Source organism: Lepidothrix coronata, unplaced genomic scaffold (genome assembly GCF_001604755.1).
Source record: "Lepidothrix coronata isolate B3197 unplaced genomic scaffold, Lepidothrix_coronata-1.0 Scaffold70, whole genome shotgun sequence".
NCBI lineage: Eukaryota > Metazoa > Chordata > Aves > Passeriformes > Pipridae > Lepidothrix > Lepidothrix coronata.
The window spans coordinates 2,049,267-2,076,787 of NW_016690250.1; the positions used below are offsets into that span (position 1 = coordinate 2,049,267).

The following is a 27,521-nucleotide window of genomic DNA, read 5'->3' on the forward strand; positions in this document are numbered from 1 at the left end:
AAATGCCCAATTCACCTCTGCTATCATTACAATTAGTGGGACTCTTATCGTTTGGAATGATAATATTCATCCCAGAACACTTTTCATTCTTTATTTCATGGGTTTTCTAGCATATGAACAATAGCCAATGTCTGTATTTAATTTCCTTTCCCCTCCATGTTCTCATTTCTGTTGTAAAGTCTAGATTTAGGCCCCCCCATCCCCTCAGTGGTCACATGGTATTTTCAGTGAGATCTCCATCTTGTCCTCTCATCTGTGTGATCTTTGTCATTGTGGAATGGGATGTCACCAATTCTGCTGTGAATGGATCTTCTGCAAGGAGAGATCCAAGCTTTCTGTTTCAGGTATATATTTTGATTGAGAGTCTTGATAGGACAAGACTAAACTGGAGGAAAAAGCAGCAGTGAAGCCTAATGCTTAGGCTTAGTGAAGCTTTAATGCTCGCTCTTTCTGAGGAGACGTGAGCAAAGAAGGTGGTTGTGATTTCCTAGGGATAGGGATGCTGAAGAAAGACTTGGAGAGTCCTGGATTCAAATCCTGTTGATGCAGTATGGTGCTCATTAGAAGATCTAAGTACAAGATATATTGTAAACATATTTAATTACAAGATGGTGTAATCATTGTGGAGAATCCTTTACTATAAAGCTAGTTCCTTTTGTCTAGATAGGAATTATATTCTCTGCAGGAATTAATTATGAAGAGACTCATTTAGTCCAAGCAGTACAATTGCTTTCCAGAGAATAATATTCTTCTTTTAATATAGAATTTCCTTTCACACACTGCATGAAAGCAGCTTAACCTCTTACTGCTACCAATGTATGACATTAGTAACAAAGTCAGTTTGTTCATTCATGAGCTTTTGCAAATCACTTCAGAAAAACGTGCATCAAAATTTCTGTGGACATAAGTCTTGGCACCACCTGCTGAAGTGCAGTGCGCTCTGAGAAGATTTTCCATTTTAAAAAGATGCGTGGGAATAAAACATAGCTGATAGAACAGGCACAGTCTGTAAGTAGAAATGGGAGTAACCACTAGCAGCAGCAGCCTTACTAGCCTTTCTGTAGATCTGTCTGTCTGGGCATCCTATGACATCTAAACCTTTTGTCAGAAAATATTTCTCATGAAGCAGGAGAGTTCTCCCTTCTCATAAAATTGCTTGGAAGAGAGAGTTTTGAAACACTTATGCTTCTTCTGACTTACAAAATAGCATGGGCTTGATTAGTTAATTGAGTATCTAAGCATCCACCTCATGATACTGGCCCCCATGATGTGGAGACAACAGAAGAGACATATGACCTATGAAAGACTTCCTGTCTTCTGGAGTGGCAGCTGGAATGTCTTTGGTTATTTTAAATCTCATTAGATGCAGTTAAGAAACTGAACTGCATACTTATGACTAAACAAGTGTTAGGGACTCAATTTGGTTACCTGAATGTAGATACCTAATGCTATTTCAGATTACTTAGTTTTAATTGAGGCATGCACAGAGAGCGACACACACCACCACTGTGTTTCACAGCTGACAGCCCTCGACGGACAGTGCATGTTCTTCTGGAGCTGAATGTAGAGGCCAGATGAGATACTGCATACTAAATGGCACCAGATCTCTTGAATGTAAGCAACTAAATCAAGGCCCAAATGTGCAATCTAGCTGGAGACCTTTAGGTTGTGGAAAAAACATATATGGTTTGCTTGTATTGCCTTACTTTGCCCTATTTAGTACTTACTACATAGGCTACAATAGTGTATATACCACATCACAGAACGATGAGCTTAAGTAATTCCATGATAATTTACTGCCACTAATACAGATAATGTCTCTGAACATTATCTGTTTTTTCATATCTTTTACAGGAAGTGGAAGGAACTAAAGGGAAGTCTACCCTAAATGTGAGGAGTGAAGGCAAGACAGTGATAATTCAACATCTCTCATTAGTAAATAAGCCTCTTCACAGAGAAGTGGTGCTTGTCAGACTAGTTCATCAAACCGTCTTAAAAATACCACAGCCTCTTTTTCTTGAGGGAGGAAGATAGGAATTCTTTCTCTTGGATTTTCCAGCTAAATACTGATTCTAATCAATTTGCTTAAATTCATTCTATATTACTTCAGACTTTGTCTTCACGAATACAATACTTTTGTAAGGGAAAAAAAGTTTCAAAAATGTTATTTGAAATTTCATCAAACTATTTCTAAAAGCAATTAATATGCTAGGAAATACAGCATTTCCAAACCAAAGTACAAATGGTACAAATGACATTACAGAAACTCTTTAATTGATTAACACAGAATACTGAAGCTATTGTCTACTACTCTGCCATTAGACTCTTCTGTGATGTACATTTATGAAGCAACAAGAGCTAGCATCACTATGTTGGTATGTTGTTTGTCTGTGGCACAGTTCTTTTTCTTAATTAATTAAAATTGTTGAGAGACAATACATTGCTTCAGCCAGGAATTTTTCCTAAGAAAGGACTTAATTTCTGTGAAAACTTACTTGTGGACTAGATGATACAATTCTCTTAAAAATGGACTAAGAAACTGTGTGGATAACCAAACTACTGCCTACCAATTTGAAAAATCCATTTGCTCTGTGACACAATACTATATTATATTGATATAGTCTAAATGGCAAAGGTGGCAATTGTATCATCTAGCCAGCTGTAAATATAGTCACAACTTTTTCTATTATTGTCCCACTTTCTTAGGCACATTTCTACAAGTAATATATTACCTGTAATAATTAAAAAATTTTTCATCACGAGGTGATGAAAACACTCAGCTACAGAGTCGATTATCTTAAAAATGCTTCTCACAATTTAGAGGTGCTGGATATAATGAAATGAATTAATGGTTAACTATTGACACCTTGAAATCAGCCAGCCTCCTGCTCACTGCAGTGTGGTGTTGCCAGCAGGTCGAGAGAGGTGATCAGCACTGGTTATGCCACGCTAGCGGAGCACTGTGTCTGGTTTGGGGCAGAGACATGAACAGGCAGGAGGGAGTCCAGCAAAGGGCCACAAAAAAGATGATGAAGGGACTGGAGCATCTCTCACATGAGGAAAGGCTGAGAGAGCTGGCACCGTTCAGCCTGCAGAAGGCTCAGGGGAATCTTATCAATGGATGTCTGAATGGAAAATGTGACAAAACCAGAGACAACAGGCACACATGGAAACACAGAAGGGTCCCCCTTGAACAGCCAGAAACACTTTTTAACTGTGAGGGTGACCAAACCCTGGCACAGGTTGCCCAGGAAGGTGGTGGAATCTCCATACTTGGAGATGTGGTCCTGGGCAACCAGCTCTGGGTGGCCCTCCTTGAGGAGAGGAGTTAGACCAGAAGATCTCTAGAGGTCCTTCCCAAACTCAGACACGCTGTGATTTTATGTGGGTGCAGCATCACTGGTGTATTTTTTTTCTGTGAAGCTTCCAGGCAACAACTCTGCTGTATTGTTTCATCTGGTGAAATACGATGGAAAAGACAGCCAAATGATCCCTCAGAGAGCTAATCCTTATCAGCTCAATGCAAAGCTGAGCAAGTGCAAACAGCAATACTCAGTTTAAGGTCTAGTCTATCTGAACAAAGATGCATTGATTCTGCAGTATGTTGCCTCCAAGTATTTGGTCAGCATCTTGAATCCTCTTAAGGTTGAGGACTGGCCTCAGGATGTGTAGACTCATCACTGTATTGTGCAGCAGATAGATGCTGCTACTTTCTCCCTTCAGATTTATGTCTTGCAGGTACTATCACTGAGCTGGGCAACTCTTAGACAGTATCTATTATTGCCTGGCAGAACTCTTCAAGCCACCTGTTGCAAAACCCATTTTTGGAGCCTCATGCTCTCTTTTTTACAGAACATAGTCAACCACTTTATCACTGAGCCCTGGAACAGGACTCTCAGTTTAATATGCCCTAATCCTTCAAAATTCAGGAAAAAACACTATGGAAATTGTAAGTCTGTAATATATATGTGAGTGTATATATATGTATGTACGTAAGTGTAAAGGGTAAACTTTAATTATTATCTAATTATATAATTTGCATCATTGCTACACTGGAAATATTTTATACTACTTAGCTTGCCTTTGTAACACCATTTACTGCTTATATAATTAATATAAATATGTGAAATTTTCCTTTAGATTATCATGTTCAAAATGTACTACGCATAAGAGGAGGACTGTGTTACTACATCTCTCATATTTTGCACACAAATACAATGCAAAATGTTCTTATGGGCATATTTTTATTAAACATGAAATATAACACATCCATCAATATTTTCAGCAGTTCTTAGATCAAATTTTGTATTTTTCCCTATAAATTAAAAAAGTTGACTATTTAAATGCCATTAATACACAGGCTATAGAACACTTTTCAAAATGAAGATGATAGCCCTGAATTTGCATAAATTACATTATCGGTCAGTCTTTTATTTTGATGTTTTAAAATTCAGTTAACAAAATGACTTCCCAAAGAAGAGAGATGGAACAAGAAAAGACAAATCTTCATAAAGGAGTAAGGCCACTGTGGCTAACTCTGTGTCATCAGAGTCAATACAGTAGTCACTTTCAATTTCCTAGTTGTCTTGAGGTTTGAAGTTGGTTCCACTAAGGCAAATGCATTTTTGGATGTCCCAGAATGACCAGATGTCTTAGTTGCAAGACCAGTTCTTTTGACTGATTGGCCTTCTGACTGACAGATGGCCTTACTTCAGAGCCAGATGACTCATGGCATCAGACACCTCCATAGTGACTTGTGCTGAAGTACTTGCTGGCACAATCTTCAGGTAAATGTCATACTGTTGGTCCAAGCCAAGGTAACTGTCACTCATGAGATACAGTGTGTAGATACACCTAAAATGTAAAAGCAGAATTGTTACTTTGGAAATTAGGTCTTGACTACTCAGAAAAGATAATAATTAAGAGAACTTAATTTGTAAACTTGTCATACTTTCCAGGAGTTTCTGGAGTATAAAAAGCAACAGAAACAGTATTTCGATTTCTGACATATCCAGTTCTTTTCAGGGCGATGAGTTCTTTTTTATCAACTTCTCCCAGTATCAAAAACCATCCTTCATCCTTAACTTTGGGGAATCGAGGAGCAATTGCTTTACTGTCCTGCTTTCCCTGTTGGGGAAAAGAAACAGCTTAGGAAAACTAGAAATACCCTTTCCAAAATGCCATTCTTCCTTGAATGAAAAACACCTTGAAAACACATTGTTATGAATTGTTATAATTTTGCCAGACTAAAATATTGTTATTTTTTTCTTTCTAGATGAAGGGTTTAAAAAAAAGAAAAATCATAGTCCACAGATAAAAATCCAGAATATGATACAATTCCACTTATTTTGTAAACTACTAAAACTTGAATGGAAATAGGGTTCCCTTTCTGTAATTTAATCTAATATATTTTGAATGTTATTCTCTGCAGAAGGGTTAATTGTAAACCTAGTATCTTTATTTAAAGCTAAACAACATTGTTCAAGATTAATATAAAGAAAAAAACAGCACGAGAAGTATTTATTTGAGGTTGATATAGCAAAAGGAAAGATTATTTTAGTTATTCTTTAAGACAGTGACTTTACTGCTGGAAGCTGAAGACAGAATGATGTACAGTCAATCAGCATTCATTTTGTGTTTTGTAGAGGGAAAGGTTTTACTGGAGATTTATACAGAAGAAAAAGCACCACCACAGCAATGAAGCTTTAGAAACAGTTTGATCCAGCTGTTTCTTACAAAAGAGGGATCAAATTGTAGGAGAGGTTTATAAAACAGTGATCATTGCATGAAATGCTTCTGCTCCTCTCTTTTCCATGGCTTCTGGCTAGGAAAAGTCTCTATCGGTAACTGGCGCAGCAAATAGAATGATGTATGGATGAGCTTTGACTCTTTGTCCTTCCTAAAATAAGACAGTTTCCCCTTGCAGTTATGGTGAACCTGCTGTAGTCAGGACAAGAAGTCTTTGGGGAAATAAGAATATTTTTCAAATATAATTCTTGACTAATTTAACTTCAGGATTTTCAACAGAACATATGTATCTCCATTACTATTTTTATCAAAATGAAATTGTCTGAAGAGTCTCAGAAGTAACATCTAAAACTGTTCTCCACTTGTATTTTGAGCTCTTCTTCATATCTTAACAAAAATGATGGTAATTATAATTCTTAATTGTTTGAAATGTTAGAAAAATTAATTAGCAAAACTATAATCATGGTCGTCTATATGCCAGTCATGGTATGTAAATGATGGAAAAGGGCATCTATAAATAAGTGACAGCTACAGTGCCAGCAGTGCCCAGTGTGAATGCAGGAGGCACGGTCTAACTCTTCCAAGAGCTGACAAGCAGGTACCCCAAGCTTCTGCTGCTGGAGGTAGAGCAGGTGGAAACCTGTGCAGCTGCTGGAGTTTCTGGCTTCGCACATGAAGACCTGCTGAGGGCCCAGCAAGGTGATCAGCCCAAGAGGCAATGGGATGTGCTTTAACTGGCAAAAGGGGTGGGACTGAAGTGTAGGTGTGAGAAAGAATTGTATGTGAAAGTTGTTCTAGGAGCTGCTCAAAAAAGCATGAAGTGTAAAATATAAGGAAAACATCCTCAGTAAAGGCCTGAGGATGTGTTACAAATAGAAACGTATTTAAAGCTATGAGACTGGTATGCAGTTTGGGTGCACCTGGGAATACAATCGGGAAGCTTATAAACTAGTTTGAATTTTTTTCATTGACTTGAATTGGTCTAGGATTTTACCTTAAGAGCCTATTAACTATCCTATTGCAACCTGAAAATAAACATTTGCTTCACTACTAATAAAGAAAAGCCTTAGAAAGTGTTTATAACTCAAATAATACTCAAACCATAAAAAACCCTGTTATACTGTATAAAGCATCATTGATAATATAAATATATTATTGGACACTTGTGTACTTGGGAAAGAAATGATAATCTACCTGATACCCCATCTGGGTTCTCTGCAGATTTATTTGGAGCACATACTCCTGATCAGCATGCAGTTTGATCCATCTTTTTTCATCTCGTGTGTCTGTTGTCAAAGAAGGAACAGGTACTTCATTCTGAGGCTGAACCGGGTCATCCCAACTGCCCTTAATGCTCAGACTGACATTTAGAATTGGCAAACGGCACAAGAAATTCCAAGCCTGTAGAAAAAATAGATCCCTGTGGATTACAGGACAATCTATACAATCAATGCCACTGTAACAATAACAATTCAATGTGCAGTCCACATATTTATTCTATATTAATATTTTATTGTGTATTAGAATACCATATATAATCATATGATTCTCAATCATAAGCATAAAATACTTTTCATTAATCTCTTATGCGAATTTCTTCTTAGCAAATAAAACAAACGTGAAACTCCTCAAGCACGTTACACATGCCTCAGTAAGACTACTAATGTCTGAACACAAGAAAAATTCCTTACTGCTCCCGATTAAAGTACTTTTTTCCCTATAAGCCACTTAAAAACTAGTATAATTAAGTTTTAAATTAAACTTCCTTAGCATAATCCATAAAGAACAAGCCACTGCAGTGCTAATTAGCAATAGGCAAACCTCAGAGAGTTCAGAGGATCAGTTCAGATAATTAACCAAAAGTTCAACTGCATATCCAAAGTTATCCCTATTTTTTTTAAGTTTTTCTCATGAACTCTCCTTCTTGGTGTCCTCCTGAGGAATTTTAAGTCTCTGTGGTTTCTGTTGAACTGCAACAGGTCCTCAACTTTCTTCTATCCTTGTGCAGAGAACTGTTAGAGGATACAATTTGCGTAGTTGAATATGACACTCTCTTGACCTTAAAAAGGCATCCTGAATATGCAGCCCTAAGTCTCTCTCATTTTGGTCTCTATCAGACAAGGAAAAGCATCTCTGAGAAGCTGGGACAAAAATGGAAGGGAGTAATGCAGGGTTTCATTTAGTAAAAAAGAAAATCAGCATGTTCACTCAATGAAATTTGTTAGGAAAAATACATGGGATTGGCTGTGGAATGGAGGCAGTGATTTGTGGCCTTACTGTGGCTGAAAAAGATGGATGAAGCTGGCACTGGAGTAAAAAACCCAGAAGACCAAGAACCATCCTCTGCCCTGCTGTTGTTCCCCTCCACTCCCAGAACAAAACAGGAATCAGCATATATGAAAAGCTAGAGGGTGGGAAGTAGAAGGAGAAAAGAAGAATATTGATCTTGGTACAGAGCCATCAGATGCCAAAATGGGAACTTGTGGGAATGAAGAGGGTAGGCATTGTTGCATACTATCATGGAACAGAAATGTTTTATCTGGAAAAAGACTAAAGCATATTTTATTTTTTAAGTATTAGTTTGACCATCTTGTGTTTCAACAAAATGTATTTTCATTTAGATTGTGCTTGATGTGTCTGATTACTTTTTCTGTGCTGGAAGGCCTAGAGCCCTAATAAAAGCTCAGTTTGCTTCTTGCAGACGTCATTGCCAAGAGACATGCTGGCAGTAACAGTATATGGATACTATGGATACATAATTAGGGATACAGTAGCCAGGGTAAGCCAACCCAAGGTTGCACTGCAGTGGTGCTGTCCCTCTCTCCAGCGTCTTCCCCGCCAGCTAGCTGTCCCCTCTCCATCACTGGTATGTTGGCATCACCATGCTGGGATTGGGCACCTAGATGGATCATTTTGCTAATCATTTTGGTGACAGCATGAACTTAGCATAAAGCTGATTGTGGAAGCATATTCTCTAATCCTGTGACTCTGAATAAGCATGAAGCTCCAGTGCCACCGAAAGAAGTAGTTCAGCCTCCTCCCCTGCTGGCACAAACATTCATGTAGCCACTTGGCTACAGGCCATTTTGCCTGTCAGCGACAGGGTTGATATGATCCCTCCTCCTCCCCTGTCCCCAGATGCTCATTCCCACCTCCTTGCCTGAACCAAACACAGCGTTTGTGCAGCTGTGCGGTGAGCTGGGTCAGGGGAGGTGAAAACAGCACGGGGAGGGCAGGACTGCCTATTTAGGCTGCAGCATAGGCTTATTTGGATTAAAATGGCTGCATTATCAGAGCCTGGCTGAACCAAATGAGAAAAATGATTTAAGCTAAAAACTAATCTCTCTGTCTCTCTCCTTCCTCTTCCGTGTGCTGCATGAACAGCTGTGTCTGTTCAATGGAGAAGGTGGGAAGGGCCAGCTGTGAATGCTCAGGAACTGCAGCGCAAAAGCAGGGGACATGGATGAATTGCACCGATATTCTTAATGGTGTCTGAGCTAAGAAAGGACAGAAAAATTGTAACAGAAACTAAATAGCTAGAACTTTATGCAAAAACTTTATGCTCTGTCCCAGCTCTGAAGTGAAAAGGGGAAAAAAGGCATCACTTTGAAGAAGGATTAAAAAACACACTGACATTCTTAATGAATTAATTATTGCCAGGATTTTGATACATTTAACAAAAGACTACTAAAACCACCTCCAGCAGATCACACTGGATGACAACTTGAGTTGTAACATCTCAACTGGCAAATGATTTTATGTTTAATGTAAAGGTTTTTAAGAAGAAATTTACTGTAGAAACTCTACAGAGCTACTCTGTGAGAGTTTCCGTGCATCTAAGCAGTTTACTTCTGCTGTGCTCAGGAGAGGCACCCTAATATATACCAATATTCTGTTATATTTTAGACATCATTTAACTTGAAAACTTTTATGTGTAGTCTCTCAGAGGACAAGACCTGTTACAAATATGTTAGAAGGAAGTCTAATTTCAGCAGAGATCACAATGTATGAACTCCTTTAGTAGAATTACCTGTAACTTTCCCCACAGTCTGGTGAAGACTGATCTGGGTTGGTTTATACCATACAACCCGAACACAGACTATTTCTCAAAGGCTCTCATGTCCTCATGTAGTTTTCACAGTGCAAACAAACTGAAGCAACTCTGAGTAACTTTCTAATTAGATAAGAAAGTAGATGTAATATGTCATCCGGTCATTAACAGTTGGATTTGATGACGTTAAAGGTCTATTCCAAACTAACTAATGATTCCTTGATTTTACAGGCCTTGTGTATTTGAAAATTAAAGGCCAGGTTAGAACTGTTTGATCATTGGTACAGTATGAACAGTAGGCTGTCTTTTTATCATCCATGCAATGTGGAGAAATGAAGAAATGCTTTTCTCACCAAGGGAAAAAAGTCAAGTAGTCACAGCTGAAAATGAAAGAAGATTATAGGAACACAGATACTTCCAGAGTAAAAGTAGGTAATACTACAGTAGGGATAATATTTATTTTCAATATTGAAGTTTATTTGTTCTCTTTCAATAATATCAATATCAACTTAATATTTTAAAAGGTGCCTAGTGTCTAAGTGACTTAGAAACTGGAAAAGATTTGTTAAAGATATATGATTCAGAATGAATCACTGAAACAAACATAAAGCTTCGACCAAAGATTGGGGTTAGTCTAAATAGCTTTTGAATTTAGGCTGCCAGCTTTTAAAGCCCTGCTGACTTTCAATGAGGTTTAGAATTATAACACTAACTTTTGGAAAATTAAACTCAGGCTCCCAAGTCACTTAGTTATTTTTTGACAATTTTACTGGGGTTTTTTGCTGTATAGGAGGACAAAAGCACACATTACCTCCTTTTAAATATGTCAACAGGCCCAACATGTGCATGTACATATAAACTATATGTTTACCTACCAAGCCCATAGATTTAAATCATAATCACATGAGAAATTCTTCATGAACCTTTGGCAACATGATTAGTATTTTTGCCAATTATCTGTCTCCCTAGGACCTAGCCTAATATTGCAAATCCATGAGCAGCTTTAAGAGTGCTATTTAAAAATTAATTATCAATCTGCTTAAAAGATATTTTCTTCTTTCCAAATGTGAAATTTCTTCCTTTTCCTGTCTACCTGAAATTTATGTAAAGCTCAAGCAGTTCTCACCAGTTTCCTGCTAGTAAGAGGTTTAAGATGTGAGTCCACTATACTTTCAGTGAGAAATAAATGGTTTGTTAGGAAAAGAATATTTTTGGCAATTTAGTGGCATACTTACCACTTTATTTGACTCTGTTCATGTCTGTGCCACAAGGCTAGGCTTAAACTCTGTACCCTGATATTCTTTCTTTATAGAAAACATATCTTACAGATGCATTCATTTTGGAAGAATTTTTCTCTTGGTTAGCCCCTGCCTCTGTGACACTGAAAGACTTTACATATGAAGACACCCAACAGGCAGTCTCAATCTGAATTTTAATTCTGTGCAAGTTACTACAATAGTTTTTTTTCCTGAAAAAAATACTGCAAAGAATATAACGTATTGGTATAAAATTTTTCCTATTTGTAATGACCTACACAATATAGTCATGGCTTTGCTATTCCCAGTACGGCTATTCCTAGATAATGGAAATAAAACTTTCTTCTTATGTGATGCCAAGACAGTATGTTCTTCCCTCTTACATGCATCTGTATTTACAAACATAGACATATAGAGGCATAGAGTCATTCACAGTGTGAGTGTACACACCACATACACGCAACCTATTTTTGAAGAAACTGCTAAGACATTTCAATACCAGCCAAACATATTTATCTGAGGATTAATCTTCATCTATTGAATCAGACGAGAACACTGCCATGCATACAATTATTTAATTAGCAGCCAAATCCTCTGCCAGTCAGCAGCCGTTCCAGGCATACTGATGGGGCAGTAGATGCAAATCTCACAGTAGTACTGCTTTTTCTCATTACTACTGCAATTAGCACTTAAATTGATGCTTTAAACATACTAATTTCTGGAATAATTCAGGATTTGTATGTTACCTGGGATCGCCTCACTGCAGAGACGACACCAGATTGCTACGCAAATTGAAGCACTTTTGAGCCAAATAACCATCATCATATCAGACAGAACCAATTTGCATTTGCTTTTAAAGATAACAGAATGGCAATTTATGCAAATAAATTAAGTAAGTTTACTTCTGAGTTCTCCCTGAACTAATTATAACAATGTTCTAATTTTTTATCACATCTAAAAGTTGGACTGAAATCAATGTGTATTATGTTAGAAATATGTTGTTAAAGGAAGCCTTTTTTTGATGTCAATATATTTTCTTAATTCAAATTTTTGATGTTAATTTGGTTACAAATGCAGATGTCTGTTATAGACATTTAAGTACTTTTCTTCTTGTTTGCATACCAGTAAAAGGTTTAACTGAAGCTGAACAGTCAAACACAGGACATATTGCTGTCCTTTTAAATATTCAAATAAAAAAACATTTGAAGTATAGCTTTTGAAGTTTTCATCTTTCATACATTTATTTCAAATCAATAGGTTTAGCATGTGATGAATGCTACGGAACATAGCTGTACTTTGCTGGGAATCAAACTGAAAATAAGACTCTAGCAGCCTCAACATTTTGTAATAGTATTTTTTTCTCACCCCTATGAAGTGTGAAATTTCCATCTCCTTTTTCTGTTTCAAATAGAAAGTGAGTGCTGGATCCTTTACTAAGAGTATTCTCAGAAAAAAGGGTGTTTGACAGACCACTTCAGAAACCAGCTACGATGACATTTGCAATGCATGTATTCCTAGTGCAGAGCTGGCTATGAAAAGGTGGATAACACTCAGCCAGATTGAACAGCCTAGAGAAGCATCTTTAGAGCAGAGAGATGTGGTAATATTAGCCATAAACCAGACTCTGTTACTGGTTAGCAGGGAATAAATGAGAATATTAAAAAAAACAGGCAGAGAAGAACCTTTGTAAAGCTAGCAGTACCTTGAAATTAGAGCAATGATGTGTTGCACTTCATACAGAACATCACATGATATTTACTGAAGGGAAGTAGTACTTTTCCTAAGTACTCTTCCTTTCCAATCACATTCATAATAATCATGAAGAGAAAGTGTTACCTGTGAAATGTGCGCTGTTTGCAACTCACTGTCCAAAATGGAAGCAAAAACATTCTCTTTTCCTTCACAGGCAGCCATTAGTTCGGGAAGACACTCGATAGGTCCTTGGTAACCTCCATGCACACTCTTCCTTTGGCCTTGGCTCCACTTCCTGATACAGACAGAAAAACATATGTCCAGGGAGGGAAAGCAAACATTTGTATTCAGTTGTTTTGGTGGTATAACTCAGTACTGGTTTCTGTTATTAAAGGCTGGTCATTTATTTTTGGTTACCATTAATTACTGCATCATCTAGGCATCTATAGAGCTTGGCATTATCTATGATGTTAAGAAGGATACTAATGTAGTTTTATAATGGATTAAAATAAAGAGATAATTAACATACAGAGTTAGTTTTGTTAGGACTTGGAACCCTTCCAGTGATCTCTTGTTAATTTGTCTGGAATCACGGTTCTCAAAATAATCTGTGGGGGTTAATTAATCAATGAATATTGAAAACAGAAACAGAAAATCCATTTGGGAAAGCATCACTGTGAAAGACAGAGTTCTGCTTCTGATTCGTTAATGAACATTCTCAGGCACAACAATGACATTCAAACACAATCAGCGGTTGGAAGTGGAAAGAAATTGCAAAACTGTTAATGCTTAAAGGAATTACATACCGAAAAAGGTAAAGATGCTGTAGCTCTATATTGGGCAAAGTAAGCAGGGAAGAGTCATGTATCCATCTACCCTGAACCACCATCTGCACCAGACTGGTTATATTCAGAGCAGTCACCAGCCAGCCATGATGTGCTGCAACATCCAGCATTGCCTAATCAAAGGAGACATATATTACAAAAAAAAAAAAAGAATGCAAATATAATTGTGTACCTGGTTCATACAAGTAAGAGCATGGTTATTTAATGTTTAATGTATAGGGATTTCTAGGCCTTCAACATAGGAATTTATTTCAACCCTTACTGATGGCAGTAGACATCTTTTGAATCAACCTCGAAAAAGATGAGTTAAATCCTGTATCATCATCATCAACAACTCTAACTCTTGAAAAGGTAATTTACACCATGTTTTTGGGGTGAGAACAGAAGGTAGTATCTATTCCTTACAAATAACTGCTCTTTTACATAAACCAACAGAATGAACAGAATAAATCTCAACGTTAACTGTAACAGAAGTAGTTACAATTAACTGCAGTATTTGTTTATATTCTGACATGACAGCTGTCTCAGAATTATATAATTATTCAAAAATCCTTGAACTATTTAAGAACACTACCAATATATTCACATTTGTTCAAAAATTAATACTTGTCATTTACCATTAGCGGTTATTCCCATTGGAACTTAAGGACTTAAAAAAATTCCTTGAATTGGGCTAGATAAAACCACTAAAATTTAGCTTAATGAGCATTTTTGAGGTTCTGTTCAGCATTGACATCTAACTTGAAATCTTGAAGAAAGCTTATTAAATGGCTTGAGAATGTCTTGAGAATGAGGGATGTACTTTCCCAAAGCACACAAGCAAAGAAAAAACCACTATCCAGCTATATATCAGACTTCAAAGTGTTAACAATCACCCTGCCTTCCATGTCTCATGAGTTTCTGTTCCACTTCTATGTCCCATGTTTTGGCATTACAAATAAAAGGTATATTATAAGTAACACTAGCATAAAGATCTAAAGCTAATTCATTATGGATTTTGCATTGCAAATAGCTCTATGGACATGAAAAAATTGTTCTGCGTGCTTTTTTTCTTGACTGCACTTAAATTCTGTTTTGTTAGTTTGAAAGGGAATTTAGGAATTCTTCCAAAGGAAAATGGACCAAACATGAACTTGTGGTTTCAACATTTATTTTTTTTTTAATAGCAAATGCAGTTATTCAAATATATGATATACTTTTAACTCTGTCTAGAGTACATTGAAAGAATTATTATGACTTATGGAAGGATTTCAGCTGGTGAAGAAAATGATGCGATGTTAGTTGTCTTGGTTATTTTGTTTTTCAATACCATTATGATCACAATAAAGTGTGGGTTCTCATATTACAACACTAATTCAGTAGAAAGTCATGTATTTAAAAGTAATTTACCATGTAGGAAATTTGGAGTTTGATTAAAATGTTTTTTTAAAGAAATCAAGGAAAGAATCTGGTATATTGAATGGTTTCAACACTTTAAATACTGTCTTGGTGCTAGGAGAGTTCAGTTTGATTTTAGGACTAGGTTTCAGATGTTTCCATGGGTTTTTCTTGTAAACACAAATGATATTGTTTGATACTTACTTAGACAGCAGATATCTGCATCATTTCAACTTATTTCTAGCCACTAGTGTAATGAGAAGAAGCTGTCTATGTAAGTCTTTACATTTAATCAAATGTTTTACAGACAAACAAAAGGCAGCATTTACTTAAGGCAAACTAAACAGTGAAATCTTCTTTAAACAAAGGAATTGTTTACACACGCAGAGCTATTTCAATTAAATTACACTGATTCTAGAGAAATACTGACTTTAAAGACACAAGTTAGTTTCACTCCTGGCCAGTCACACAGTTTATATTAGCAGTTTACAATGCAATTTCAACAGGTTTTTTTTCCAGATCAGGGTGATAAGATCAGTGACACTTGGAAAAATATTTAAAGTGTTACCCCGTATTACTCGAATGTTGTCTCACTTCTCACAAATTGTGGATAAAGTGCCTTTCAGCTAATAAAGATCTACATTTAACACTAGTCTTTTTTTTCAAGGAAGAGTCATAGTACCCTGAAACCCCCTAAAATAACATTCCTAGTGACCCTAGAACAAGTACCTTACAACAGTGCCTTACTGGTTTTCTTTTTTCTGTCTTTTCACTTACCTTGCCAAGGTGATTTCCAGGTAGGGTTATTTTTACCAAACAGAAAACAAAATTACATTAGAAATCACATTTGAAAGGAGCAGCTTAGTGACCTGTAGATTTCTGTGTTGGTTCACACGATTTTCAGTCAGGTAAGGGGGGAATTGTTCTCAGGATGTATCAGACTGAAGCCCATCTTTTGAACTTACAAGGCGAGTCGCTCTTTACCTGCTTCCACATTTTAAAATACATTGAAGACTACACATACAATACAGTCTGTGTCTCTGTTTGTGTTGCTGAGACAGTGTGGTATCTGTCTCCTCTACTCTGCTACCTGAGCTTTGTTCTTTCTTTTGTGCTATTCTGACACAGCCCGAAACATCATGTTTCTCAGTCATGAGACTACTGTATATATGTGAAGAATAATGTGTGCATAGATATCCCGCATTTTCCATAAGCAACAAGAAGAATACAGTAAATTGTATTTTTAGTCAGCACAAAGCATTGGTATTTCATAAAATGCTTCTGAAGATACATGCATAACGTTGCTTTCATTGTTTCTTTTTCCTTTTTTTTTTTTAATCTATCCCTCTCCTCCCTTTTTAAAAAAGGTTTGAAAAGGGGTAAGGAAGAGAGAAGATGTAAGAGAAAGATAAATCTAAAACAAGCTATACACTGAAATTAACTGGAGGATCCTTTCACATAGAAAATCTCCTAGAAATTGATAGAGGCCTACAGATAGATATCCCGTAGGGAGTAAGGAAAACCTGTATGTGTGAGACTCTGTGTTCCACATTGTTAAAATGAAACCACATGGCAAATCCTCTTTTCCTCCTTATTTTCTGCTTCTTCACCCATAGAATTTATTCACAGCATCACACACACATGTGAAATCCAAGACAGTGACACTGTGAAAAAGTCAGAACAATGGTAAAGTTGGCTTGTTTCATCTGCTGCCTTGGAAACCCACACACATTTAATTTTCCACTAAGTGTAAAACACATAGATGCTTGATACTTAAAAGGTTACTGAAATTCCTATAAATAATCAAGGTAACAAATTGAGTCATTCCCCTATTTCCAAATGTGAATGTAAGCAACTAAATAAAGAATATAATATAGAAGACAAAAAAATTAAGTATTTAATACTTATTTTATCTGATGAATAACATATTTAGTCCCTCTGATTTATCCAGTTGCTACCTGTTTGGTTAGCTGTTGTTATTTTTAAGTATAATTTTATAGAAATTAGTGGCTTCTTTAACTCTTACATTGCAAAGAAGAAAGCAATTTCTAAATATCTTATAGCTGATACTATTGGAACAGATTAAGAGTATTATTCTAAACTGAGAAATGGCACAAATTGGTTATCTGCTTTTCTAGCCTCAGAATTTCAAACCAACAAAAGATAATTTCATCACAGAGAAAAAATTAAGAGAAGAGGACAGTGAGTTCAAGAAGTGAAACAGGGACACAGTAAAGATGCTTTTACTTACAGAAAAAACCCATAAACATATTTTTTGGTAAACCAACAAATTAAAAAGGAAAAAAAAGCCCTAAGACCACTACTTTTTAACCTAAAGTAGAAATGATGGCGTAAATAGGTAGAGTCAAGGGAAGTATTGCTTGTTATAATGGAGAATATGTTTACCATTATCTTATTTGGGGCTCCTTCTGCATTTAGAAGAATAATAGCAGAGGCCTATACTCAGATGGGTTTTCATGAAAGATTCAGGCAAAAGCTTTCAAGCTTTCCAAGTGTCATACTTGGACAACTACACAGTAATAATAGCAATTAGTGACACCTCCTTTACATTTTGTCTGTCACTATCAAAAATAGCTTGGCTTTTACTAACATGGGAAGCAACAACCTATTAACTATGGCAGGGGTAGGCAAAAAATGCCAATGCTTAACAATTGATTGATGCAGATATACTTGTTAGGTATGGCAAAAATTCTCATTCTGATGATATTCAGACCTGAATGTCAAAATGTTTGGATCAAAATCTTCCTATTGCTTTCATCATTCCAGGAGTGTATAAAGATGAAACCATCAGCATCTGTGATCAGGTTTTCATCTTATTTTCAGGAGCAGCAGATGGTTATCCTTAAATACTGAATGATTTAAACTGATCAAACGGTACCTTTCTGGTCCAACATGAAGCTGAGATTTAACAGTCTGTCTCCTTCTAGACAAAGTTATTACTGATGCTTGGAATTTAAATTATGGTTTATAACTCCCCAGCTTGAGGGAAAGCAAAAATGGAGGCAGGATGTTGGAGATGTGGGTGTGTGGCACGTTCATGGAGAGCAAAACACACTGATAACAAAACATTGATTTTCTCTGGTGTTTTTAAGCACTCTGAATATGCGTTCAAAATAACAGATACTAAATAGTTCCATAATGAACTTACACCGCCCATTCACCACCCTACCCATTTTTGTCTAGCAACCAAAAAGCAAAAGCCTTTATTTCAGAAATTTTTTGCGAAGTTTTAACACTGTTTTTGGTATTACTTTCACATCCTTCATTTGAAAGTCAGATACACTGGATCACTCTTGTATGACTGGGTAGGTGGCAGGGGACCAGTGACTGTACAACTAGCAGAATTTCTGATCTACTCAAATGATTTAAATAGCTTCTTCCTTTAAGATAAGTTATTGAAGTGTTAGAATGAAACAGCTTGCATCTTATTAACAGAGACTGCATACTGCTTGGAATAATTTCTTCTGTTTGAAGTCAACTGTCATATAACTCTGAATACACTAAGCATGTCTACTTAAATCCTGTAAATATAAGTTTACTGTAAACAGTGTAAATAAAAATGTTAATATTTAGTGGATAAATTATATTTAAGGGAAGTGTCAATGAAGCTACAATGATAACTGCTCTGGATACAAAGGCAAGATAAAGAAATGTAAGAAGTGCCATTGCAGTTGAGAATTACACAACTTTACTCAGCTAAAAGCTGACTGCTTACAGTGATGCCATTGGTGGATGGGGGTGCTGACGCTCCAGGTGTATCCAGGGTAAGTTACATGGCTCAAATTTATCTACTCTTAAAAGGTTAATTTTATTTTTTGTGTCAGTGCTTCACAGACTATGACACTTTCATGAGCACCTTTATTCATGAAATTGAAGTTTGGTACATTAATGTAAACAGTCCTCTATGCAGAAAGACTTTCACCTTTGACTTGAAAGTTTATGAATACATAAATCCAACACATTCTCAGCCAAAAAAATACAAGTTTTATTCTGCAGTGATGCTTTGAGAAAGGTATGGGTATTTAAGTTAAACAGACTGCGCAAGATTAAAATACTTCAAACTCTTACTGCACAGTTACATCAATAAGCAGAGTTAAAACTGGTTGGGTTTTGTACCTGAATTTATTTTGTTTAGCATTTCCATAAAAAATAATCAGAATATCCCCACTGTTGTCTTTGCTGCATACTAATGAAAGTTCTGCTGTCTAGGACTAGAATTCAGTTAGAAATACAAGTTTAAATCCATAGATCTATTAAAATCATTAGAATGGTGCCTAATGACAGCTCTTTAAGACTACAGAGTTTATATGACACATATTTATAGATAATAATAGGCAAAAATATGTGCATTTTACCCACTTTCCTAAAAACTGAATTCATAATAATAATAAATCTTTTTTGCACATGCTTCAAATGTAGGAAGCCTTCCAATCCGTAAGATTGTATTATGATCCTCATGTGACCTGATATCGTACCAATATAAGTAAAATATTTTTTCAGATGTTAAAGCATGCCATATACTCTAAGTTTCATGTTTTTATATACATCATGATTAAGATGCTTCAATTATATATCCCAGAAACAGCAACTGACTTGAAAAGTTGGAATTTATTAGAAGAAGTCTTACACAGGGTTTAAGGTCACTACCTTTGGTATGTTACATATCAGCAAAACAGGCTATCTACAACACCTTTGCATTTCAGAGGTGTAATCTAAAATTATGTTTTAGAAATGTTTTAATTTGGGGATGGGGAGGAGTCCTTTCAGTTCATTTAAATCATCCTTGTACACCTGCATAGTTTCAGCCTACACAGCACCACCCCTTGTACTTTATCAGAGATATAGTGACTAAGATGTATTTAATGCTATTCAGGAAGAACTCTTTCTATACTGCCCTCTGTATCCTCCTTCCCTTCCCTTTTTTACAAGCATATTCAGTTCCCTCTTCCATATGCTCTGCTACTCCCTAGAAGAGACTAATTCTTCATTCTTCCATCATCATAAAGGTCTCACTGATGTATGCAAATTACAACCTTCCTAGCTGCTTCCTATCCCTGTATTCATCCTTTAGCCTCCAGAGTAACATTATTAGTATTTTCAGAACCAGGGAAAGGACAAACCATTTGCTGTGTACATTTAGTGGAGTGCCACCCTTGGGTTCTTACTGATTTTTTTAGTAGTATTTCAGAGATAAAAGCACACAATGTGATACCAGCAATGTAAACTTGATAGGGCATAACCCAACATGTTCAAACTCATTGAATATCAATATCCAAATTATTTTCAAATTATTAATTAATTAATTAGTTATTATCTACTACGCTAGTGAACTGTAAAAACAATAAAATGTTTTTGATAAAAATCTCGTCAATAAATCCCAGTTTCCCAAAATAAACTATGTCCTAAAGACAGCATTTGTTTCAAATATGACACAAAGCTACCAAACCCATGAAATATACACAGCATCTTTCTCATAATAAACCTACCCTTATTAAAGTTTAAAGTCAGTTTCAAAGTAGGAATGTAATATTTTGTCAATAATTAAAATTTTTGGAGTGCATTCACAAGAATCCTTTTCAACAGCAACAGTTATTCCCAGTAACTTTGTCCTGAACTTTTAGCCCCATAAGGTTAGCATTCAGGAAGCTCAGCTGCTGTCTAACAAACTTAATTAATCAAAAAGTCATTTCCGAGCTGTAACTATGAGTAAAAGTGCTTCAAGTGTGCTAGCAAGCCTACAAGTTAATCAAAATGCTAATGCAGTACAAATTAAAGTTGTGATTAACATTTCACAGTAGCTGCTTAAGTGAATTGATCACACAAATGGGTTAAGCATTACTCATTTCCTCCAGCCCCAACTGGGAAAAGGTTTGTCATGGGTGGGGGAGGGATTATACACAAGCAGCACCAAATCATCATTAAACTGTCACCAAGATGCTTCCATACACCAGTTCACTGACTATTCACAGCAAACAAAACCCCAACACCACAGCCACAAAGGTAACCCTCCCTTCTCCCACATATATACCTATACAACACAACCAGGCACAAGTAATTCCACCTCAGCATGTCCCGGTACTTTCACTACAAAGTGACCCATTGCTGTTTAGTATCTGTAATTGAACATTACTGCCCAGTATATCCAATACAAGTTTTTTGATTATTCTATTATTTCCACCTTCCTAATGTGGGAGAATAGCCATCCAACCATGAAAGCAGCCAGTATTTAGGTAAAATTGCAAACATTGTGCTATCACTGGAATACTATCACATACACAAAGAATAGGTGTAGTAGCTCAAGAGATATGGGCGCTGCTCTTCACTTGTTTCTGAATAATCCTCTGCATTCTCAAGTTAATTTGATTCTCTTCCCTTCCTTCAGTAAAGCTGCCCATTTATTGATAGTTGCCAATGCAGCCATTACACAAAAGCTCTTTCCCTGGACACTTCTGGACAAATCTTACATATGCAACTAAAATAGGCCTTTCCAGTAACTCCCACCACCATGCAGCAAGTCGTTGGCACACCTGCACTAACAACAGGCAATATATGAGCTCAAAACACTTTCAGGATCTTTAAGAACTTCTCCATTTCCTCATAGGAAGAAAAAGAAAAGATCCAAGGGATATGGTTCTCCCAATCAATACTTTTAGTGGTTATTATGAACTGAGGCTTGGGTATGATGAGAAGTGCAGGGCTGAGGGACATACTCTTTCTTTCAGTCATGAAATGGCAACATGAGCTCCTCTGCTATTTGTATCTGTGCTGATATGGCCCGAAACTACCTTTTGCGTACTATTGCTCTTTCTGAGGAGCAATAGATACAGCTCCAACCATCACCCAGAACAGCCTGAAGTTCAGTACAGTAAGTATTTTCTACATAAGGTAGCTCTTAGCTGACTTGGGCAGTACATTTGTGCAACAACTCTGAACATGTACCACAAAGATGATTCTCATAAGAACTGTGGGAAAATTTGCAATTTAAGTGACCAGAAGCAACTTATTTACTTTAACAATTTTAGAATGGGTAAAGCATCATCATCATCTAGCTAAGGAAACACAGTGCTTAATCCAAAGAGTTTTTTTCCTTTCCTGTCAAAATTAGATTCTCCAGAGGGGTAACATGATGGGGAAAGACAGGCCATCAGTGACAGCATTACAAGGTACTTGTTTCAGGGATGTGCAAACTAACTGTCCCCTGCAAACTAATCTTTATTCTGCAGTTTGGAATCTGTTTTCATGTCCATCTTCTCTCGGTGCACAGCTACCCTACTGAGATGTGTTTAACACATCCATAGGTAAACACTTCTCAAAGGTTAAGGCTGAGCTCCATGGCAGTTCTACTCCTGGCAATATTAAAATATTTTATCAACGATTATACTACAAGTGGAGGCTTGTGGCCAATCCCAATGCAAAGCCAGCAACTGTCACATTATTTCTGAGAAGAGACGGCCCTGCTGAATCCAAGACTGACAGTATTACTGCCTCAATTATCCATTTCAATTAATGCAAATATAGGCAATAGTCTTAGAACAGCAGAGTAAGAACAGATCGCTGAATACACAGTCACAAAATATAAAGCTTGAAAAAAGAAATAAAAAGAGAGATTATATTTAGTTTCACATATTCTTAAATCAGACAGGAAAAAAAGGTGAGGTATTGTCTTTACAATAACAACTATATTTTATAAAAATATTAGAAAAATATTTTCATTAGAATTTTTATTATTTAATGTTCATTCTCCTTCAAGAAGCGAAAAAATGTTTGATTTTGAGAAGCTACTGGAGTGCTCAGCACCATCTTACTGACATCTCTAGCTTTTCTCAGTAAAAATAATGCAGAGTGCAAGGCTTGAAGAGAATATTTTGTCTACTGTAATTGTATTAATGGTAACAGAGGCAAATAAAAATTAAATTACTTGGCCAAGGTTACATAGGAAGTCATGGTAGCTTTTCTGAGCCACGGGAACCTTCTGTGCTTTATGAGAGTCTGTCACTGATAACAAACTAGATTTTGACTTGAGGTTTTCAATGTAGAGCAGGGGCGTTCCTTCAGTCTAGTCAATGCCTCAGTGGCCATTCAGTACAGAGATGGGTGTGGGAGCACACAGGCATTTACATTCCAGAATGTTACATATTGCTATTGCCCATATTTCTGCAGTAAAAGCGAAAAGATTCTGCATATCATCCTGGGTATATAGATACTAAATTGTATCTTGCTATAATGAACTCCACCTACATCTAACAAAGGCCAACTACAGGAAAATTGTAACAGAATATATTTTTTCCATTTGTATGTGAACAATTACATTCCCACCATGACTCCTCAAATTCTGTTAAATGCTTATGACTTCTATATTTCATCATAAGTATAAAGAAGAGAATTCTAACATAAAGCCAAAACTTTTAAGACATCTCAGAAAAAATTAAGAGCGGTTGCATAGTTTTTTTCATTAGAAGATAGTGAAATCTTACCTGAAATCCAGCAGCTACACTTACCTATGTAATGCTGTTAACATAGTTTTCTGTCTGACCACTAACGCTACTCAGCCTAAAGTCACTAGTGATGAAAGAGGCCCAGAAGATGTTGGAGGAATGGAAGGGAGGACAAAGCAGGTGGGACAGGAAAGGGAGAGGACCATGGGAGAGAAGGCTGATTCAGGTGACACCACAGAAGACTGCAGAAGTTTAATAGCCTGTGATGGAAAGAGGCTTGCCTATATATCATGGCTAGAGATGGCAAATCTGCTCTGCAGGGGACCTGGGATACAGGCTTGCTGTACATATTGAGATACAACCACTTATAAAAGCTCTTTGAAATATCTTGATTTCTTGTGATAGAAAAGCAGTGCTGTCATTCACACACCCACCAGCAAAAATACCATTTTGTGTTTGGGTCACAATTTGAAGGTTAGCTACACAACTTTAACACTGAAGTACTTTGGAAGTAAATAAACAAAATTTCAATGTAACTCAAAAAACAATTCCAGCCTCACTGCTGAATTTTATGTTTGGTGATGCGCAAGCACGTGTTCACACACACACACAGAACAACACCCACTGAATATGTTTATCAATGGATAAAATGGATATAAATGGGTTCTGTGGTTCAGTTCCTTTTCTCACAACTAACATCTTTTTTTCTACCTCTGTTGACCCAGGGTTCATCATCAGGTCAGTGCTAAGGAAAAAGGTAACAACCAGTATGGAAAGTGTAACCCTGTCTATTGCTTAGATTCTGGGAACTTTAACCTCCGTTTGGAAAGCGTGACTAATTACATGGAACTAATATTCTCCCAAGAGATGTAAACCATGTGCCAACTTCAAAATACAAAAATGCTTGCATGTTTTTTCTTTTTTTTTTTTTTTTTGGTTTTGTTTTGTTTTTTAAAGAAGAATTTTTTTTTTTTTTTAAGATGACTGGATACATAACATTATGTAGTAGTTAACTGAAGGCTGGAGTTTTTCTGAACTCCACTTTAAAGATACTGCTGAATATTTTAGAGTTTTTTCTTCTAAGTGATTATTGTTTCTGAAATGCCTATGATGCAGTAACAGGATTAAGAAAATACATTTCTTAGCAAAGAAGGATAAATATTAAGCAAAATAATTATTGAAAATGATATTTAATTTACATTTTCCCCAAATATGTAATTACCTTCCAAATGCTAATTCCACAAACATCTAAATGAACTTAAAGTATATGATTCCTTTGAAACAAAGGTGAATTTTCTCACCTGAGCAAGTGACATTTTTCTCTGCTAATAACTGAGTATATTGTATAATTGTCCTTACATTGAAGCTTTCAGCACCATGATTTTATTGATTTGAAATATTTGGAATAGACTTGAATTCAAGCACTGCTGGTTGCCAAGTTTAGGATTGTGTAGCAGTAACATCTGTGGTGTTATTTGCTTCTTATTTTCCTTTTCTTAATTTCAGTTTTGCTTTGTTTTATATTAGTACTATAAGCTTGTTTTTATTAGTATAAGGTTGAGCCTCAATCAAATCACTGGATACTAAACCGCCCACAGTATTTTCTCTGTCTAGAGAACTGTAGGAAGAAAGAATTACTGGCTCTATTTTACAGATATTGAACCATAGTTTGTTGAAGGCTGCCTGATCTTCGAGAACCTGTGAATGAATCCTTATCCAGTATGACAAGAGAATAATATTTCTTTCCAGCAGAATCAGAGGGGCAGTTGTTCTCTGCGACAACAAGAGCTCACCTTTCCTGCTGTAACTCTAACACAGCTTTTCAGACATGGCAGCACTCTATTCTGAACTCAAATTGCTGCTTTAAAATTCTTTTGAGGCATGCAGCTGTGCACGTGATCACTTGTTACCAGTACTCTCCATGGTCAGTTTAGTTTCTGTGGGTTGCAACTGCAGTACAACTGTAAAAAGTCACAAGACTCCAGATTGAGTTTAAAATTGGAGTTTGAAAGTGTGCTCTTTTACTGTGTGATAACTGGGACACAAAAGACATACACAAGTTAGAGAAAGCCCCCGTATCTCGTCCAAAATCACATTTCAAAACATGTTTTATTTATGCTTGGCAGTGACTGTAGTGCTTTTGGGTGCTTTAAAAATAAAAGTGCTCAGGGGAAATGGGTTCTTGAAGGTGGAGACAGGTTCTTGGGCATCAGCATAACAATCTGCAGGTAGCACACTCATGCAGGAATGACTTACATAAAACATTCCATGATACAGAGGTAGGAAGCTGTTGTATATGAAAGCAGAGGTGAGCCTATGGCAATAGATGCTTCCAGCCAGAATACCACTATCTCTTTTACCATAAGTTTGTTTACCTCCAGTTCTATAAAGTGAGAATCTTTATGAGCATCTAGTTTCTCCCCAAACAGTGCTGTAATACCATATCGTACCAGTTCTCCACAAGACTATAACAAATCTTCAGATTTTTCTATATTCAAAATACTACACCACTCTAAGAATAAATAGTAACCCAACAAGAGTTACATATTGAAATGCATCACAATACCTGGCATATTCTAATTGCTTGATCCAGTACTGTCTTTGTATCAGTTGCATAATCTGGACAAGGCAGCATGGCATGACTGAAGTGGGCTTGAAGCAGGAGGTGTGTTTTTGTGTGTGAACTGTCAAATGAATGGGGATTGACTTCAATTGGAAGGTGTTTTGCCAGTTCACTGTTCATTTGATCTTCATTGTGTCTCACAGGCAGATCCGTGTACTCGTCAGCATTCTTTAAAAAAAGAAATAAATTATTAATAATTGTAATTAACTTCAGAATAACTATCATTCCTTGCTGAGACATTAAAAGTATATGCATTTAATTTACTACAGTTAGATTTTATTGTTAAAATAGCATCATTTAAATGTTTAGAAAGTGTACTTATTTATCAAAATCACATGTGGGAAACAATAACTAATATATTAATAAATATTCACTCAGTTATAGGTTTTAAATTTTTTTTTTCCCCACAGTTGATAGTAACATTAGACAAGAGGAAAATATAATCAATGAAGTAAAACATTCATTGGATGGATTCAGTAGTAGAAGATGACCTTCTACAGATATCCCACCTTGTTGGCTCACAAAAACATTTTAAGCTTAGCTATATAGAAGTCAATAATTCACATTTTCAATTTTCAGGGTTTATATTTTTCTGTTTCTATTAAAACACAGTAGGTTTGAAATAGCACTGGTAAGGTTATTTTCAAATATTTTTTCAATATTTTGAGCAGTCAGTGTCTAAGCAACAGATGAGCGATCAAAGCAATGAGCAAAACTGTAAGCATGTGCTGAAAACCATTCTTGGTGCTACAGAGTGGGACTAATGCTATTCATGCCAAAATGAAAGCTGTGTAAAAACTTTCTCATTATTGCAAAAAGGAGCTGCACACCAACATGTAATCTAAATGCAGTTATGAGTAGCAATATCCGTGGGGCTGAGAGGAGCAAGTACAACTATTCTAGTAGCCTGAGCAGAGATGTTAATTCTCCTGCTAGGGAAACTCACTGTCTCTGAAAGAAAGTTCAACAGAAGCACCTTAAGAACGATAATTTAGGCTAAAGAGTAATTCTTCTGACTTAATTGGCAATTTTTTTTCCTCCGCAAAATCCTCTTGTGCATGTATGTGTATATATTGTTTGGAACGAGAATGATCTTTCTAAAGTAGAAAACTTGCAAATAAAGTAAGAGTTTTATAATATGCGATATCTTTTCCATCTGGAATTTAAGAAAGTGTATTTCTTTTGCCATAAAATAAAAAGTCATTTGGGTAGCCCGAAGGGCAATGTCTTCCAAACTACAGGCTTAGCAGAAACCATTAAATTAAAGTGTTCAGGGTTTTATACTCCTCTTAAACTACAGATTCAATATTATGCATTTTAGTCTTCAATCTCCAGTCAGACTTCCTCCAAATCCACATTAATGAAATATTTGCAACAGTAACCAGTAAAGAGTAAGGCAAAGAAAAAGGGTAATTTTAGAACACCTACTAGAACTACCTAATTGACTTGCAAAGTACCGTATCTGCTTATTAA

The 27,521-nt window shown here is 36.3% G+C and overlaps 1 protein-coding gene across 1 annotated transcript in view; it reads right to left on the reverse strand.

The window, feature by feature from the left end:
• Window positions 1-4,225: 4,225 nt before the first annotated feature.
• The window catches only part of ASCC3 (activating signal cointegrator 1 complex subunit 3), a 270,615-nt gene continuing 247,319 nt past the window's right edge, over window positions 4,226-27,521 (reverse strand). Inside the window, exons 37-42 of the mRNA XM_017818701.1 lie at window positions 25,992-26,216; window positions 13,554-13,705; window positions 12,892-13,042; window positions 6,943-7,149; window positions 4,952-5,127; window positions 4,226-4,854 (exon numbers count right to left, since the gene is read on the reverse strand). Coding sequence (XP_017674190.1) covers window positions 4,707-4,854; window positions 4,952-5,127; window positions 6,943-7,149; window positions 12,892-13,042; window positions 13,554-13,705; window positions 25,992-26,216 — 1,059 coding nt within the window. The 3' untranslated portion in view covers window positions 4,226-4,706. The remainder of the gene's footprint in view (window positions 4,855-4,951; window positions 5,128-6,942; window positions 7,150-12,891; window positions 13,043-13,553; window positions 13,706-25,991; window positions 26,217-27,521) is intronic.